Source organism: Scophthalmus maximus, chromosome 14, assembly GCF_022379125.1.
Source record: "Scophthalmus maximus strain ysfricsl-2021 chromosome 14, ASM2237912v1, whole genome shotgun sequence".
NCBI lineage: Eukaryota > Metazoa > Chordata > Actinopteri > Pleuronectiformes > Scophthalmidae > Scophthalmus > Scophthalmus maximus.
Window position 1 is genome coordinate 867,501 of NC_061528.1, and position 17,500 is coordinate 885,000.

Consider the following 17,500-nt stretch of genomic DNA (forward strand, 5'->3'; position numbering starts at 1 on the left):
CATTAATCAGTACAGTGTGTACAGTCGGTGCAGTACATTAATCAGTACAGTCAGTGCAGTACATTCATCAGTACAGTGTGTACAGTCAGTGCAGTACAGTGTGTACAGTCGGTGCAGTACATTAATCAGTACAGTCAGTGCAGTACATTCATCAGTATAGTGTGTACAGTCAGTGCAGTACAGTGTGTACAGTCGGTGCAGTACATTAATCAGTACAGTCAGTGCAGTACATTCATCAGTATAGTGTGTACAGTCAGTGCAGTACAGTGTGTACAGTCGGTGCAGTACATTCATCAGTACAGTCAGTGCAGTACATTCATCAGTACAGTCAGTGCAGTACATTCATCAGTACAGTCAGTGCAGTACATTCATCAGTACAGTGTGTACAGTCAGTGCAGTACATTCATCAGTACAGTCGGTGCAGTACATTCATCAGTACAGTCGGTGCAGTACATTCATCAGTACAGTGTGTACAGTCGGTGCAGTACATTCATCAGTACAGTCGGTGCAGTACATTCATCAGTACAGTGTGTACAGTCGGTGCAGTACATTCATCAGTACAGTCGGTGCAGTACATTCATCAGTACAGTGTGTACAGTCAGTGCAGTACATTCATCAGTACAGTGTGTACAGTCGGTGCAGTAACGTGTCCGTGCTGCAGGGCCTCTCCAACCTGCTGGACCTGAAGATGGCTCACAACGAGTACATCAGTTACCTTCACACTCGGACCTTCACGGGCCTGAAGAAGCTGGTGCGTCTGGACGTGTCCGACTGTAACCTCTTCAACATCCCCGACCGGATCTTCATCGAGCAGCCGGCGCTGAAGGAGCTGCTCTGCTTCCAGAACAACTTCCGCCGGATCCCGGGGGCGTTCAGGGGGATGGAGAACCTGACGCACATCTACCTGGAGAGGAACAAGGTGGAGGCCGTCGCCTACAACTCGCTGCTCGGCCTCGGGAGCCTCAGGCGAGTCGCAGCCGCACGGCGAGATTTACATTCATGAGCAGTAATTATTATCATAACCATGTAATTATCCCTGATCCAGGAACAGAGATGTAGGCATAAAGTTCCAATACTATAAACCCAAACCCAATTATTAAATTCATAATAATGTGGATGCATTGTATGAGATACTGTATCTAAATGAATGAAACAACACGCTGAGGTAATTTACAAAATGATATAAACAGCTGATTATGAAATGTTATTTCTATGTAGTTTTTTTATTCATGATAGAAAACCTCATTTCAAAATATGCATCTTCAAATAATACAAAATAATGTGTCAGTATAAATATATCATCTGTAATTATTAAGTAGAATTATCTGTAAGAAAATAGAAATTAAAACACTAAACTCATATTAATCACAAGAAAATGATTTTACCCCTTCTTTGATTTTTATTTTTACTGTTTCAGGATTTTAAGTTTTAGACATTAACTTAAAAATTTGTAATGCGTTTTTATAGATTTATGTTTTCAGAAGAAACTAAATCAGTCCGAGTTCAAAGGTCAGGATATAATTAGAGATGAAGTCAAACATTTTGATATGTATCTGTCTTTTAAGATAAAACTTGGTTCTGAGCGTCTCGTTTCCAAAAACAAAAATCCCAAATGTTTCCAAATATTTGACTATTGATTGACAAAAACAATGTGAAAGATTCTCTGATCTGAGGCGACGGATTCAAACATCTTGTTTTGTTCATCAGTTTACTATGAATCATAAATGTTGAAAAGCAGAAGTTCGTCTGATCTGAAGCTATTTTTACTATATTTTTTTTTACTATTTTTGCTTGAAAAATGATTAAATATCGATAATTACAAGTTATTGTTCTGTCAGGTGATGGTGAATGGTTTCAGCTCCAGTTCAGAAAACAATTTCCCTTTAATACTCTAAGACTCAGGGTTCATCTCTGTCTGCTGGTTCCATGTGGTTCTCCTCCTCTCAGGTACCTGAACCTGCAGGAGAACCGGATCAACGTGATCCACGACCAGGCCTTCCAGGACCTGGTGCGTCTGGAGAACTTCTACATGAACGACAACCTGCTGACCGACCTGCCCCGACTCGCCTTCAAGGGCCTGAGCCGCCTGAAGATGCTCAACCTGGGCGGGAACCTGCTGACCAACGTGTCCCGGACCTGGTTCAGCGACCTGGTGGAGCTGGAGGTCCTGTACCTGGACCGGAACCAGCTGCTGCACATCGAGGAGGGCGCCTTCGAGAACCTGACCAGCCTGATCACGCTGCACCTGAACAGCAACAGCCTGAGCGGACTTCCCTTCCCCGTGTTCCAGCCCGTCTACTTCCTGGCTCGCCTCTACCTCTTCCGGAACCCGTGGGAGTGCGACTGCTCCCTGGAGTGGCTGAAGGAGTGGATGGAGAGCTACAAGCTGGTGCGGGACGTCCCGTGCGCCTCGCCCTCCTCGGTGGCGGGCCTGGACCTCGGCGAGGTGGCGTTCGCCCGGGTGAACGGCTCGTGCGTGGACCCGGGGGAGTTGAACCTGACCACGGCGTCGCCGCCGGTCGCCTCCACCACGGAGAACCGCTTCAACAGCCTCATCTCCAAGATGCTGCAGCAGGAGCTCCGGGAGGAGATGGGGAACGGGACCGAGAGCCTCCGCAACGGGACGCAGCTGGAGGCCGAGGAGGAGCAGCTCTCCGCCGGGTCGCGGGCCGGGGTCACGGGCCAATCGCTGCTCTGCGTCTCGCTGCTGTGGCTCGTCTCCGCTCTGATTGGCCCGTCGGATGTCCACGTCTGTCTCTGCTGCACCTGAGGACGACGAGTCGGGAGAAGTTTTTCAAATCGGATGAGATGAAGTGAGCGGGGGACCCCCTGTGAGGTCAGAGGTCGGAAGTCAGAGTCTGACTCAGGATCGGAACCTGAACCTTCACTGTGATATAATCTGTGATATTTATGGATGAACTTTCTTACATAAGATGAATCTGCTCGTGTCGATGAACACGAACATGATAAATCATAAATCATCTCCATAGTGTCGCTTGTTTCATCTGTCCTGGACGTGTCAAGTGGGCGGAGCTTGTCGCTGAGTGCTCCTCTGAGCAGATGATCCTCGCTCGCTTCTGAATTTCGCTTCTGCAGTTTTTTTTTTTACCCCATAAAAACATTAATCTTCTTATCGCATGCGGCTGCGTGTCGTCGCTCGTGTCGTCCTCGTCGCTCGTAGAGACTTTGTCTTTGCTGTCGCCTCCCGCGGACGTGACCTCTGTGCTCAGGGGTCGTGGTGGGTGTGGCCGACATGTGTTGTAGTGTCAGAGAAGAAATTAATAATCCATGTTCTTGATTTTGCAGATTATTATTCTGCTTCCTGCGAACGTCCATTGATTTGCTGCGTCGTCTTTCTCCTGGTGAGCGTCTGTAGTTTCTGTGACAGTTGTGACACATGTTTCTCTGTCAACATATATTTTTTATATTAATAAAAACATATTCTGTTGAACTCTTGACTTGTCTCACTGCCGATGCTCCAGTTAATCTGCACGTCGGCCCGTTAATGTGGGATTAGGACGAACTGTCGGAAGCTCGAGACGAGTGAGCTGCTGTGTTCTATGATGATGATGATCATTTATTTGAACCTGTAATTCATGGATCAGTATTATTATTATTACATTTTAGTCAGTTGTGTTAAAGGAAACTGTAAAAATATGTTCAAGAAGAAAAGTGAGATCTTTTCTTTTCGTGTCACTTCATAAATCTGCACCTTTTTGTATATTTCACTTCTTTTATCTGAAAACTTCAGTAACTTTACACATTTTGAATTTGAATTCAGATTTGTTAAATCTGGACCAGATTAACAGGAAGTTTCAAATTAGGTGAAACTTCAGGTTTGACTCCGCCTCCTCTTCAGGTTCATGATGGTTGGTTCATTTCTTGATGGGACATATCGCTATGGTAACACATGACCTGGAGCAGATTATGTTTATAGAGAACAGATTAACACGTCTATGAAAACGAATGGACGGTGAGAAGATTCTGTTTCCTGTCCAGATGTTTCACAAAATTAGAAAAGTTGTTAACTTTCAAATATAAATTATTTTCACAACAATAAATAAAGTTGAGGAGAATCAGTTGCCCCGTGTTGTTCAGATTTCTTCTCTCCGACTCGATCCGACTAACTTCAGCGTCGTCCTGGAAACCTTCTCCTCCACCTGTTGTCGAGGCGATGTGAACGTGTCGTCACATTTTTAATAAAATAAAATAAAAATGAAAACAGAAACACATCTGTCCTCAGTCAGCCTCGTTCATCAGACGTTAATACTGAGGGATTACGTCTCCGCTCTCACTTGAGTTGATTGAAATCCCAAAATGCAATGCTGCACCGAGAGGTCGTTCACCTGGAACATGAATCACTCTGATTTGTTTCTAAAACAATGAGTTGTCAATTTTAGGAAGGTTTTAAGTTTTTTTAAAATGCCAAAAGTATGAATGCGTCAAATGAAATATATTCCAGATGTTCAGATTCCAGATGTTCAGTTTTCTGTCACGATAAACTGGAAACATCACAAATCAACAGAGAATATTTATTAAAAAGCTTCAAATTATGATTCTCTCTATCTTCTTATCGACTAATGAAATAATCACTTTGTTTTCTGAAAATACTTTTTACTTCACAAGGATTTGATTGAAAGACTTTTACTGTTTTTGTCTTTAAGTCGAACTGTTCAGTCGGAATATTGTTCGTCATGTTTATGTGCAGTAAAAAATAAAAAAAATGAGCCGCTTCCAGCTTCATGTTTCCAACTCATTAAAGGAATAAAGTCGAGGGAAACATTAGAAACTCTCTGACTTCACACTTCTGAATGAGGAGAAACTCTGACGAATCAAAAAGAGAAGAAAAATCGAGAACCTTTATTTGATTTTCTTTTTTAGAAACACATCGTCACTACATGATCAATCTATGCTTTTTTTCTTTTAAACAAATCTGTGGATGAAATGTCACTCGAGATGCAGGAGATGTGCATAGTGACGTCCGGTCGGCGTCCGGTCGGCGTCCGGCTCTTCTTCTTCCGTTGGATGAGTTCAGTCTTCTGGAATGTTTATTTTTTATTTTTTAAAGAATATAGTTTTGTCGTCTTGTTTTTCTCGGCGGTTCACAGACGGACACAAGGAACTACAACTGTCTGTCTGTTAGTCTGTCCCTCTGACTGTCTGTCTGTCTGTGTATCTGTCTGTCTGTCTGTCCCTCTGACTGTCTGTCTGTCCCTCTGTCTGTCTGTGTATCTGTCTGTCCCTCTGACTGTCTGTCTGTCCCTCTGACTGTCTGTCTGTCCCTCTGTCTGTCTGTCTGTCTGTCCCTCTGTCTGACTGTCTGTCTGTCCCTCTGTCTGTCTGTCCCTCTGTCTGACTGTCTGTCTGTCCCTCTGACTGTCTGTCTGTCTGTACGTCTGACTGACTGTCTGACTGTCTGAATGTCCACATGCATGACGACCTCATTCAAAAGTCGAATCACTGATGGAGAAACTGAGACCATGTGAAGAACAAAATGGCGGCTGACGACGATGCAGCGTGTTTGTGCTTCAGCTTCCGTCTGCTCACTGACACGTGGAGCCACAGACGTGGAGGTGATACTGTCTCTTTAAAACAAACATCCTACTGCAGCTACAGACACGACGATATTCACTGTACTTGACTGTTTGTACACGACATCACGACGAAGAGCTCGTCGCTCGTCACCATCAGGCTGAGGGACGCGTCTCAGTCTCAGTTATTATTCTCATGTTGAAGAGGGAATGACGGGAGTTTGGCCCCGAGGTGACGCTGCAGGGTGGGAAGAGGAGGAGGAGGAGGAGGGAGATGAAGGTGGAGCAGGTCAGTAGACCCAGGACACGGGGACCCACTGGGAGGTGGAGCACACCAGGTCGATGGCCTCCTCCAGGTGCCGGATGGTCTCGTCGATCTCGTTGTTGATGATGGTTTGGTCGAAGTAGTGAGCGTACGTCTTCTGGAGGATCTCTGACTCCTTCTGCAGCCGCTGGAGGGACTCGTCCTGCGGGGGGGGGGGGGGGAAGAGGAAGAGGAGTTAGACACTGACGAGGGCAGAGAGAACAACAACAAACTGACCGAGTGGTTACTGTAGTAACCTGGTCACTGTGAAGACACGTTCACCTGCAGCAGGTTTCTGCTTCAGCCTCAATTTGAAAGTTTTCATATTTTAACGTATTAGTGATTGAAGACGCTGTTTTTATGGGTTTGACTGAAGATGAAAAATATTTCTTGAAATTGAATCCCTGAGGAAAACTACGTTTATTTCATTGTGAATAAAGACGACATGGTGTCTGGCTGCAGTGGGGGTCATAAGCACCGCCCCCTGGTTTCTGATCGTTTTTTATATAATTACTTTTTATTACAACACCGACTGAAGGAACAAAAACAACATGAAATAAAAAGATGGTGGAACATGAGGTCTCAGGTCTGATGATGAGGGTCATGATGAGGGTCATGTACAGTGGATCATGAACACTAACAGACACTAACACACACTAACAGACACTAACAGAGACTAACAGACACTAACAGACACTAACAGACACTAACACACACTAACACACACTAACACACACTAACACACACTAACACACACTAACAGACACTAACACACACTAACACACACTAACACACACTAACACACACTAACAGACACTAACAGACACTAACAGACACTAACACACACTAACACACACTAACAGACACTAACAGACACTAACAGACACTAACAGACACTAACAGACACTAACACACACTAACACACACTAACACACACTAACAGACACTAACACACACTAACAGACACTAACAGACACTAACAGACACTAACAGACACTAACAGACACTAACAGACACTAACAGACACTAACAGACACTAACAGACACTAACACACACTAACAGACACTAACAGACACTAACAGACACTAACACACACTAACAGACACTAACAGACACTAACAGACACTAACAGACACTAACAGACACTAACAGACACTAACACACACTAACACACACTAACAGACACTAACACACACTAACAGACACTAACACACACTAACACACACTAACACACACTAACAGACACTAACACACACTAACAGACACTAACACACACTAACAGACACTAACAGACACTAACAGACACTAACAGACACTAACACACACTAACAGACACTAACAGACACTAACAGACACTAACACACACTAACACACACTAACACACACTAACAGACACTAACACACACTAACACACACTAACAGACACTAACAGACACTAACAGACACTAACACACACTAACACACACTAACACACACTAACACACACTAACAGACACTAACAGACACTAACAGACACTAACAGACACTAACAGACACTAACAGACACTAACAGACACTAACACACACTAACAGACACTAACAGACACTAACAGACACTAACAGACACTAACACACACTAACAGACACTAACACACACTAACAGACACTAACAGACACTAACAGACACTAACACACACTAACAGACACTAACACACACTAACAGACACTAACACACACTAACAGACACTAACAGACACTAACAGACACTAACAGACACTAACAGACACTAACACACACTAACAGACACTAACACACACTAACAGACACTAACACACACTAACACACACTAACAGACACTAACACACACTAACAGACACTAACAGACACTAACAGACACTAACACACACTAACACACACTAACAGACACTAACAGACACTAACAGACACTAACAGACACTAACACACACTAACACACACTAACACACACTAACAGACACTAACACACACTAACAGACACTAACAGACACTAACACACACTAACACACACTAACACACACTAACAGACACTAACACACACTAACACACACTAACACACACTAACAGACACTAACAGACACTAACAGACACTAACAGACACTAACACACACTAACAGACACTAACAGACACTAACAGACACTAACACACACTAACAGACACTAACAGACACTAACAGACACTAACAGACACTAACACACACTAACACACACTAACACACACTAACACACACTAACACACACTAACACACACTAACAGACACTAACACACACTAACAGACACTAACAGACACTAACACACACTAACAGACACTAACAGACACTAACAGACACTAACAGACACTAACAGACACTAACAGACACTAACAGACACTAACACACACTAACAGACACTAACAGACACTAACAGACACTAACAGACACTAACACACACTAACAGACACTAACACACACTAACAGACACTAACACACACTAACAGACACTAACAGACACTAACAGACACTAACAGACACTAACACACACTAACACACACTAACAGACACTAACACACACTAACACAAATTAACACACACTAACAGACACTAACAGACACTAACAGACACTAACAGACACTAACAGACACTAACAGACACTAACAGACACTAACACACACTAACAGACACTAACAGACACTAACAGACACTAACACACACTAACACACACTAACACACACTAACAGACACTAACAGACACTAACACACACTAACAGACACTAACAGACACTAACACACACTAACACACACTAACACACACTAACAGACACTAACAGACACTAACACACACTAACACACACTAACAGACACTAACAGACACTAACACACACTAACACACACTAACACACACTAACAGACACTAACAGACACTAACACACACTAACAGACACTAACAGACACTAACAGACACTAACAGACACTAACAGACACTAACAGACACTAACACACACTAACACACACTAACAGACACTAACAGACACTAACACACACTAACAGACACTAACACACACTAACACACACTAACACACACTAACACACACTAACACACACTAACAGACACTAACAGACACTAACACACACTAACAGACACTAACACACACTAACACACACTAACACACACTAACACACACTAACAGACACTAACAGACACTAACACACACTAACACACACTAACAGACACTAACACACACTAACACACACTAACACACACTAACAGACACTAACACACACTAACACACACTAACAGACACTAACACACACTAACACACACTAACAGACACTAACAGACACTAACAGACACTAACAGACACTAACACACACTAACAGACACTAACAGACACTAACACACACTAACAGACACTAACACACACTAACACACACTAACACACACTAACAGACACTAACACACACTAACAGACACTAACAGACACTAACAGACACTAACAGACACTAACACACACTAACACACACTAACACACACTAACACACACTAACAGACACTAACAGACACTAACACACACTAACACACACTAACACACACTAACAGACACTAACAGACACTAACACACACTAACACACACTAACACACACTAACACACACTAACACACACTAACAGACACTAACAGACACTAACTGACACAATGAGAAGCAGCAGGACGACATGTTTTACTCACTGGCAGCGTTCGACACCACCGAGGCGTCTGACACGACGAGGGGGGAAATAAAAGAAAAGGCATGCAGCGAGGAGAAGCACACGAGTGCAGAGAGAAGAAGAGATGAGTGACGATGAGATGAAAACTGACGATGACTCAATGACTCATCGTCTCATTCTGAGACGGTTGAAGAGAGATTCAGTTTTTAAGAGATAATCTTTTTCTTCTTCTGATGGAATCATTTGATTCAATCTGAAATTTGGCGATGCACGCGCCTACACACACACACACACACACACACACACACACACACACACACACACACACACACACACACACACACACACACACACACACACACACACACACACACACACACACACACACACACACACACACACACACACACACACACACACGTTCCCACCTCGTTGATTCCTGGTGTGATCGTCGGAGCAGCGATGAAGACGACGTACGGAGCGAACTCTGCTGTTCGCAGGACCTTCAGGGCCTGATGGAGATCAGGTGTTAGAGTCAGCCTCTCCATACAGGTGTATAAAGTTTCATCAGCTGATCACACACACACACACACACACACACCTGGGGCTCCACGTCCAGGATGGCGACCAGCCCCTGCTGGTGGATCTTGCGGATGGTCTCCAGCCGCGTCCCGTACATGGCGTCCTCGTGGCTGCCGTACTCCAGGTACTCGTTGTTGCTGATGTCCTGCATCATCTGGTCATGGGAAACAAAGTAGTAGTTCTTGCCGCTCTCCTCGTCCTTCTTCGGAGGTCTGGTCGTGTCTGAGGGACAGAGAGAGAGAGACATGACGTCACACACTTCCTGTCGTGCACGGCTGCGGTGGCGCTGTGGAGGCGTGTCTGACTCACGTGGGATGGGGTAGGCGAAACTGTCCGGGTGCTTGGTGATGAGCGTGTTCTTGATGTGTCTCCTGCCGACTCCATGAGCGCCTGAGGGACACACGAGGTCAGCGAGGTCAAGACGGGTTCTGATGATTACATGCTAACGGATCTCTGATTGAACCTCGACACAAACTGAACAGTCGAGACCGAAGTGGAGGAAACAACGTCGGACCGACTGAAGATAAACCAACAAACCAACAACAGTTTGATTGAACTACTTTTTAACCACAAATTCTAAATGTTTAACATCATAAATGAAAAGTTTCTTTCTAAATCTGAGTCTTCTCCATTCTGTCTCTCTGTTGTTGTTGTTTCTGTATTTGGACTTGACGAAGTCTCTCACCCAACAGAACCAGCGTTTTCCTCTTGAAGGCCGGAAGCTTCACCACCTCCTCGTACGTGACCAGGTCTAGTTGGTCGAACACTGGAGGAGGAGAGAGGAGAGAGACACTCAGACAGATATGGAAATATAATAAATCTCTTTATGCACAGATGAAAGATCACTTCATCAGAACCAGTCATCAGGTTGACGTCAGTGTTTTAAGTTCTGATAATAAAACGTCAGAACAGAACAGACGACGGAGCAGATCTCTGGAACACGAGCCTCCGTCTCAGGCTGACCAGTGAAACACAATACCCACAATCCACTGGGCTCCTCTGGTGACCGGAGCTGAGTCAGTGATTAAAGTTCAGCTGCTTTTTATTTGATTCGTCTCACGACCAGATCTGATGTAACCTGATCGCACTCGTCGATCCGGTCGGACTCCAGGAGAAGAAGAAGAAAACACACAAACTGAGCTGCAGTTTCAACTTTTGTCTCAAGCTTCTGTTTTTAATATGAACAGAAAGAAAAGTGAAACCTGGACAGTGATGGTGGATCTACTGTGATGAGGAGAGGAGGAGGAGGAGAGAGAGGAAGAGAGAGGAAGAAGTATTGTCCCTGGTTGTTACTTACATGAGTCCGTTCAGGAGGAGAAAGCGAGAGAGATGAAGAGGAGGAGTCAACATGGTTCAGTTACAACACAAGAACAAACACAAGCAGCTGGAAACAACAACAACAACAACAACAACAACAACAACAACAACAACATCGTCAGGACGTTTGCTCACAGCAGCTGATCACAGTGATCAGAAGGAAGGTGTCACTATGAACAGCAGTTAAATTATTATTCTCTTCTCACAGAAGAGTCTGATCCTCTGACAGGTGTAATATCAAAGTGTGACACACAGGAAACAGCAGCGAGTCACTTCCTGTGTCCAGCAGCAGCTGATTACTGAGACCATGTGACGTCACGGTGGAGTTACAGCAACATGTGACTTGTCAGGAGTCGTGCTACAGAACACGCACACGCACACACACACACAAACACACACACACGCACACACACACACACACACACACAACAAACTGTACATGCAATAAGGGAAAGATGGTCGTGACCGACGCTGACACGTCGTTGACATGTTGTTGTGCACATGCATGTGATAATTCATATAGTGTGTGTTTGTGTGTGTGTGTTTGTGTGTGTGTGTGTGTGTGTGTGTGTGTGAGCATGTTGTACCTGCATTGTGCTTTGCCAGATACTTGTCTTTGTACTGTTTCTTCTTCTTTCCAAACCAGGTGCAACTCGCCTGCTGCTCCTGCTTCGTCTTCTCCATGGCGATGCACGCCACGCGCCTACACGCACACACACACACACGCACACACACACACGCACACGCACAATTTTAACTTCCTGCCACCATCAGTCTGGGAGTGCGTGTGTGTGTGTGTGTGTGTGTGTGTGTGTGTGTGTGTGTGTGTGTGTGTGTGTGTGTTCCTCACCACTCCTGCAGCTCCGGTGACGGGATGAGTCCGGCGGTGCCGTTCTTCGTGTTCTCCAGTTTTCCCTGCCACCAGTTATGGTCGTCCTTGGAGATGATCTGGATGATGTCGCCCACCAGGAAGCGAACGCCCGCCTCCTTGCAGGGGATGAGCTCGTCTTTGGACGGGTCGTACTCAAACTGCGCCCTCACGTAGATCTGTGGCGAGGAGAGAGCGCAGGGGTTCCGACGGTGGGCGGAGCTTAACGGACAGCGGTGTGTGTTTGTGAGATGGTGTCGTGTGTGAAAGAAGCAGAGACGGTGACAGAAAGAGAAATGTGTAAGACAAGAAGAGAGAAGGGATGAAGGAGGTCTGAGGGGGGGGGTCATGGGGGAGGTTTGGTCGCCAGGTTGGTTGCTAAAGGGACGCTGACAGCGTCAACCCAGACGCTATCAGCACACGGTCGTTCACGGCACAGACACTGACGACGTGGCCAAGATGATTTATAATCAGCTGTTCTCAGTCAGAGTCCGACACTAGAGTGAAGGATTCTGGGGGTTTTCTGGGGGGAGGGTCGGGGGTGTGTGTGTGTAAGGGGTTGTGGGCGGGGCCTTCTCTTACCTTGACAGACATTTTGTCCTTGATTGCAGGTCTGGACTCAATCTAGGATTTGAAAGCATCACACAGATTCATGCAGGTAAACTGTGTCACGTCGGAGCGGCAGCGAGGCGGCGATTGATGACGAGACGACCTCTGACCCTCACTCTGAAATATTATTCACTGTCATTACTGTTACTGTCCAGAGGCTCTGGACTCTGCCGCCCTCTGCTGGTCAAACCGACAGTTACACTACGGTCCTGAGGACTGTCGGTCTCATCAGGGAAGAGAAGCTGACGTGAGTTGTGAAGGCGTGAGATGAGATGAAGGACACGGACTGGGGAGCAGCGGTCAGAGGTCAGAGGTCACCTCTAGGCTCTGCAGGGTCGGCGATGCCTGTGCCGTTATTATTGTTATTGTATTTACTGAGACCTGGACGACGTGTCGTGTGTTAAAGTTAAAGTTTCATCAACTCACTTGTGTAAACTATGTAGTTTGAGAATGAATAAAATATAAACTGACGACATGTTAAATATTGTCAACCCTTAATGTCGACAGGTGAAATGAATCTCTGGAAGTTTCAAACTGTTTCTGACTCTGCTCTGCTTCCTCTGGATCAGGTCTCGTTTTTCATGTGTGTGTGTGTGTGTGTGTGTGTGTCAGACAGAACAGGTGACAGGAGACAGATCGCAAAGACGTGTGTGTGTTGTGGCTCTGGATCTTGACTTCAAGGAAAAGATGTATTTCTCCAAATCAATAATTCAATTTCATAAAACACAAACAGCTGTTGAGGTGTAAATGATAGAATTTAAATCTGAGCACTCACACACACACACACACACACACACACACACACACACACACGACTGAGTGAAGAGGTGAGAAGCAGCAGCTGATGTGTAGCGAGAGGTTAAAGTGAAGTGATTCGTATTCACCTGTCGACCTTTGGGCTGAATGGTGGACGGCAGGTCCTGTGGAGACAAACAGTCAACAACAGAGAGACGAGGTTAGACACAGAGACTGAAACACCACGAGCTACAGATGCAGATCCAGATGTGGAGCAGCCAGGCGAGCACAGAGCGAGCAAAGCTTCAGCATCATCAGCATCATCAGCATCATCAGCATCATCAGCATCATCAGCATCGCGGTGTCTGGAGCGTCGGCGGAGAGACAGAACGAATCCACGAGCCGATCAGGTTCATTGTGAAGCTGAGAAGCCACGTCACCAGTCACACACCAATTTGTTCAACGAGATATCGGACACAGGATCGACTCTGCGACTTGTCTACAGCTGAAGTTACGACTACGATCACAGTCAACGACGGATCCTCTGACATGTAGGAAGTGACACGTCACACGAGTCTCACTGTCCTTACCAGGATAGAACTGGTGACGCTTGCGTGGCCGTTGGCCGGTGACTGTCTGGAGGTGTTGGGGGACTCTTTCTGAAATGAGACACACAGGTCAGCAACACACACACACACACACACACACACACACACACACACACACACACACACACACAGGAAGGGGAGGAGTTACCTCACACGAGGAGCCCTGCGTCCGGTAACTTGGCACAATCTTGAAGGTGATGCTGCCTCGCATCTCTTTCTGTGAACACAGAGACACACACACACACACACATTAGCAGTAGTAAACGTCACAGGTCTCCTCACTGTGTCTTCACCAGTTTATAACCTGGGGGGGAATCATGACATCACTTCACACACACACACACACACACACACACACACACACACACACACACACACACACACACACACACACACACACACACACACACACACACACACACACACACACACACACACACACACACACACACACACACACACACACACACACACACACACACACACACACACACTGACCAGCATCCTCTGCAGCTGCTCCACAGTCTGATTGGCCACACTGATGCTGTTGATCTCCCTGATCTCGTCTCCCACGTGCAGCGTTCCTGAAGGAAACGACACAGAGAGGGTTTTAACTTCCTCACGGAGCGACGTCACAGAGGCTGTGTTAACGCACAGGAAGTCGTGGTGCCTGTGTGACATCAGTGTGAGTGAGCCAGAGACCAACAGTCTGGAGGAAGCTGTGACCTGTGACCTGCGGAGCTTGTGTACCTTGTCTGTGGATCATCCCTCCGTGCATTATCCTCGCCACGATGCAGTGGTTGGAGTCGTTCATCTTCAGCGTGATGCCCTGCAACACACACACGTATTAGTGGATGAGACGGAGAAGCTGCGGCGTGTGAACGTGTGAGACGGTGAATCTGTGAAACCGAACCATGGGCTCGTCCGTGTTCTTCTGGAACTGGACCAGACGGACTCTGGTGACGTTCTGCAGGTCCATGTCTCCGGCGGCGCTCTCCGGCGAGTCCCCGTTCAGGTAGGGCGAGGTGGGGGGCGGAGTCACCCTCAGAGCCTCGTCGCTGTAGACCTCGTGGGCGACGACGTCGTGGGCCTGCAGCAGAGCCTGAGGTCCGGACACAGAGGGAGAGACAGAGCGAGAGGAAGTGATAACACGGACTGACGGAGGAAGTGTCGAGCTGTCTGGGCCACCGGAGTCTGAGACCCTCGTTTCCCTAAGGAGCCTTCAGTGTGTGGCACCTCTGTCTGTTTCAGTCACAGCGACGTGTCTCGTGTAGCGGCAGAGCTCGAGCTCGCCGCCGCTGCCGCTGCCGCAAACATCCACAGTGTTCCAATACACTTCTGAGGCCCGCGAGTGACACTTCAACAAACCGCCCACATGAAGGAGATTGCAGCATCTCACGTCAAACGACATCACACTGTGGTTAACTAATCCCTTCATGCTGAGAGAGGGAGTGTGAGAACTGATAAAGTTCTCTCTTCTCAACTTCATATTCACCGTCCACAGACATGAGACGTGATGGCGTTCTTCTCGTCCTCATCAATAAAAAAGACGTATGTTATATCATATATATATATATTAGTTCATGTCATATTATTTTAACGAAGCAACGCCTGAGGGAGAAAATGAAAAAGGTCAACGATGTCGTTTCTGTTCTGATCAGTACAGTTTTAATCCACTGGACTCTCAGGAATGTAGAACACGCCTCCTCTGCTCCCTCGCTCCGTCAGTTGACGCTCATGAGGCGCAATGAGGGAGTCGACCTCTGACCTCCGACACAGCACGTCGCATCACACATGCCTTACTGACCTCCTCAAGCTCCTCCCCCTCTCTGACCCTGAGCCGACCACAGATCAGATTGATGTGATGGGATTAAGCAGTGGAGCTGCTGAAAACTCTGGAATCTCTCCCTCTTTGCTGAATTAACCCTCGACTGCTCAGATCACAGATGTTTCAAGTGTTCAGAGGATTTTTAAAATCCAGGACATTGAACCATCGCCATATTAAACTCTGTGAGCCTGGAAATCTGCAATAGTTCTACGAGTGGAGCGAAAGACACTGAAAACTTTAGCAGTAAATGAGACAGAAAGTAAAGCGGATGACGTCTACGCCTCCTGACGTCTCACAGAGAGACGGCAGAGGAAGGTAGAGTGTGTGTGTGTGTGTGTGTGTGTGTGTGTGTGAGGAAGGTCGGACTCACCATGAAGTGCGGCTGGGTCAGTATCCGTCGGAGCTCTTTAGCCTCGTGGTTCTCTGGGTAGCAGGAGATCTCCTCCAGCACCTGAAGACGTCAGAAGAGAGTCGCAGGTCAAAGGTCAGGTGTGGAAAAAACACGCTCACGACCTCTCGACCTCCTCGATCTGGAGCTGTTGCACCTCGCGCAGCATAACGAGAATGACCCCGCCCCCCAAAAACACTTTCCCCTGACACCGCCTCCTACATCTCCACAGCCAATGTGACACAAACGTTGGACGCCAAGGAATCCGGTCAAGCCTTCGTCCCTCCTCTTCCTCCTCTTCTTCCTCTGAACGTGACTTTGTTTGATGTCGGCTCCAGTTATGTTGAGCCTGCCCGCTGAATGTGGCGTCGAGGAGGAGGGGCCTCTCGGAGGAGGAGGAGGGTCTGATCTCGTCCTCATGTTTCATGTCAATCAGCGCATCGACAGGTCGACGTCTTTGTTCACATGGACACAAATAACTTCTCACTTTATTGTGAATGAGACATTATTTTGATAATGATGTTTACATGAGTTGCTAATAGAATATTTCATTCACCACATCAGACGTTCCCGTCACCTTTTTAAAAATGATGTGATGTTTGTGCCCATTTAGAAACTTAATGTAACATAACATCCATTTCCCTTAGAAACTGTAATAACTACTTTTTCCCCCTATCAAACCAAAACTAGGTCCTTATGAAGTGATGAAGACATAAAACTCCACACGATCTTATTCAGGTTATGACACAATATCAGAACATCATCACAACAGCTCCATGTGGTTATTGAGTGATTCTCGTCGTGTGTGTCGACGTCAACTTTCGATCTGACACATTAATGTGAAGTTTGTTTACGTGACCCAGACAAACAGGAAGAGGAAGTTCCTGCTGGAGGACGAGCTCTTACATATTCCAGATGTTTCAAAGCTCCACTTGCTTCATCATCCTGGGACGAGCTCTTGACGGAGGAAGACACAGGGAGACAAATTACTCCACAGGGCTCACACACACAGAGGTGAAAGGTTAAAGGTC

The 17,500-nt window shown here is 46.3% G+C and overlaps 2 protein-coding genes across 13 annotated transcripts in view; one reads left to right on the forward strand and one right to left on the reverse strand.

The window, feature by feature from the left end:
- Nucleotides 1–4,463, forward strand: part of nyx (nyctalopin) — a 9,996-nt gene extending 5,533 nt beyond the window's left edge. The window contains exons 4-5 of the mRNA XM_035604877.2: nt 662–966; nt 1,948–4,463. Coding sequence (XP_035460770.2) covers nt 662–966; nt 1,948–2,770 — 1,128 coding nt within the window. The 3' untranslated portion in view covers nt 2,771–4,463. The remainder of the gene's footprint in view (nt 1–661; nt 967–1,947) is intronic.
- An 832-nt stretch (nt 4,464–5,295) lies between these two features.
- LOC118282508 (peripheral plasma membrane protein CASK) overlaps nt 5,296–17,500 on the reverse strand; it is a 47,844-nt gene continuing 35,639 nt past the window's right edge. For 3 of the 12 annotated variants that reach the window (XM_035603636.2, XM_035603633.2, XM_035603644.2), the window contains 16 exons: nt 17,376–17,426; nt 16,452–16,532; nt 15,167–15,355; nt 15,004–15,082; nt 14,752–14,837; nt 14,402–14,470; nt 14,236–14,304; nt 13,795–13,830; nt 12,884–12,925; nt 12,284–12,480; nt 12,021–12,136; nt 10,802–10,882; nt 10,426–10,506; nt 10,136–10,338; nt 9,963–10,046; nt 5,296–5,998 (listed from right to left, as the gene is read on the reverse strand). In XM_035603636.2, the coding sequence (XP_035459529.1) occupies nt 5,822–5,998; nt 9,963–10,046; nt 10,136–10,338; nt 10,426–10,506; nt 10,802–10,882; nt 12,021–12,136; nt 12,284–12,480; nt 12,884–12,925; nt 13,795–13,830; nt 14,236–14,304; nt 14,402–14,470; nt 14,752–14,837; nt 15,004–15,082; nt 15,167–15,355; nt 16,452–16,532; nt 17,376–17,426 (1,641 nt within the window). In that variant the 3' untranslated portion in view covers nt 5,296–5,821. The remainder of the gene's footprint in view (nt 5,999–9,962; nt 10,047–10,135; nt 10,339–10,425; nt 10,507–10,801; nt 10,883–12,020; nt 12,137–12,283; nt 12,481–12,883; nt 12,926–13,794; nt 13,831–14,235; nt 14,305–14,401; nt 14,471–14,751; nt 14,838–15,003; nt 15,083–15,166; nt 15,356–16,451; nt 16,533–17,375; nt 17,427–17,500) is intronic. The other 9 variants (XM_035603638.2, XM_035603640.2, XM_035603643.2 and 6 more) reach the window with 7 other exon arrangements.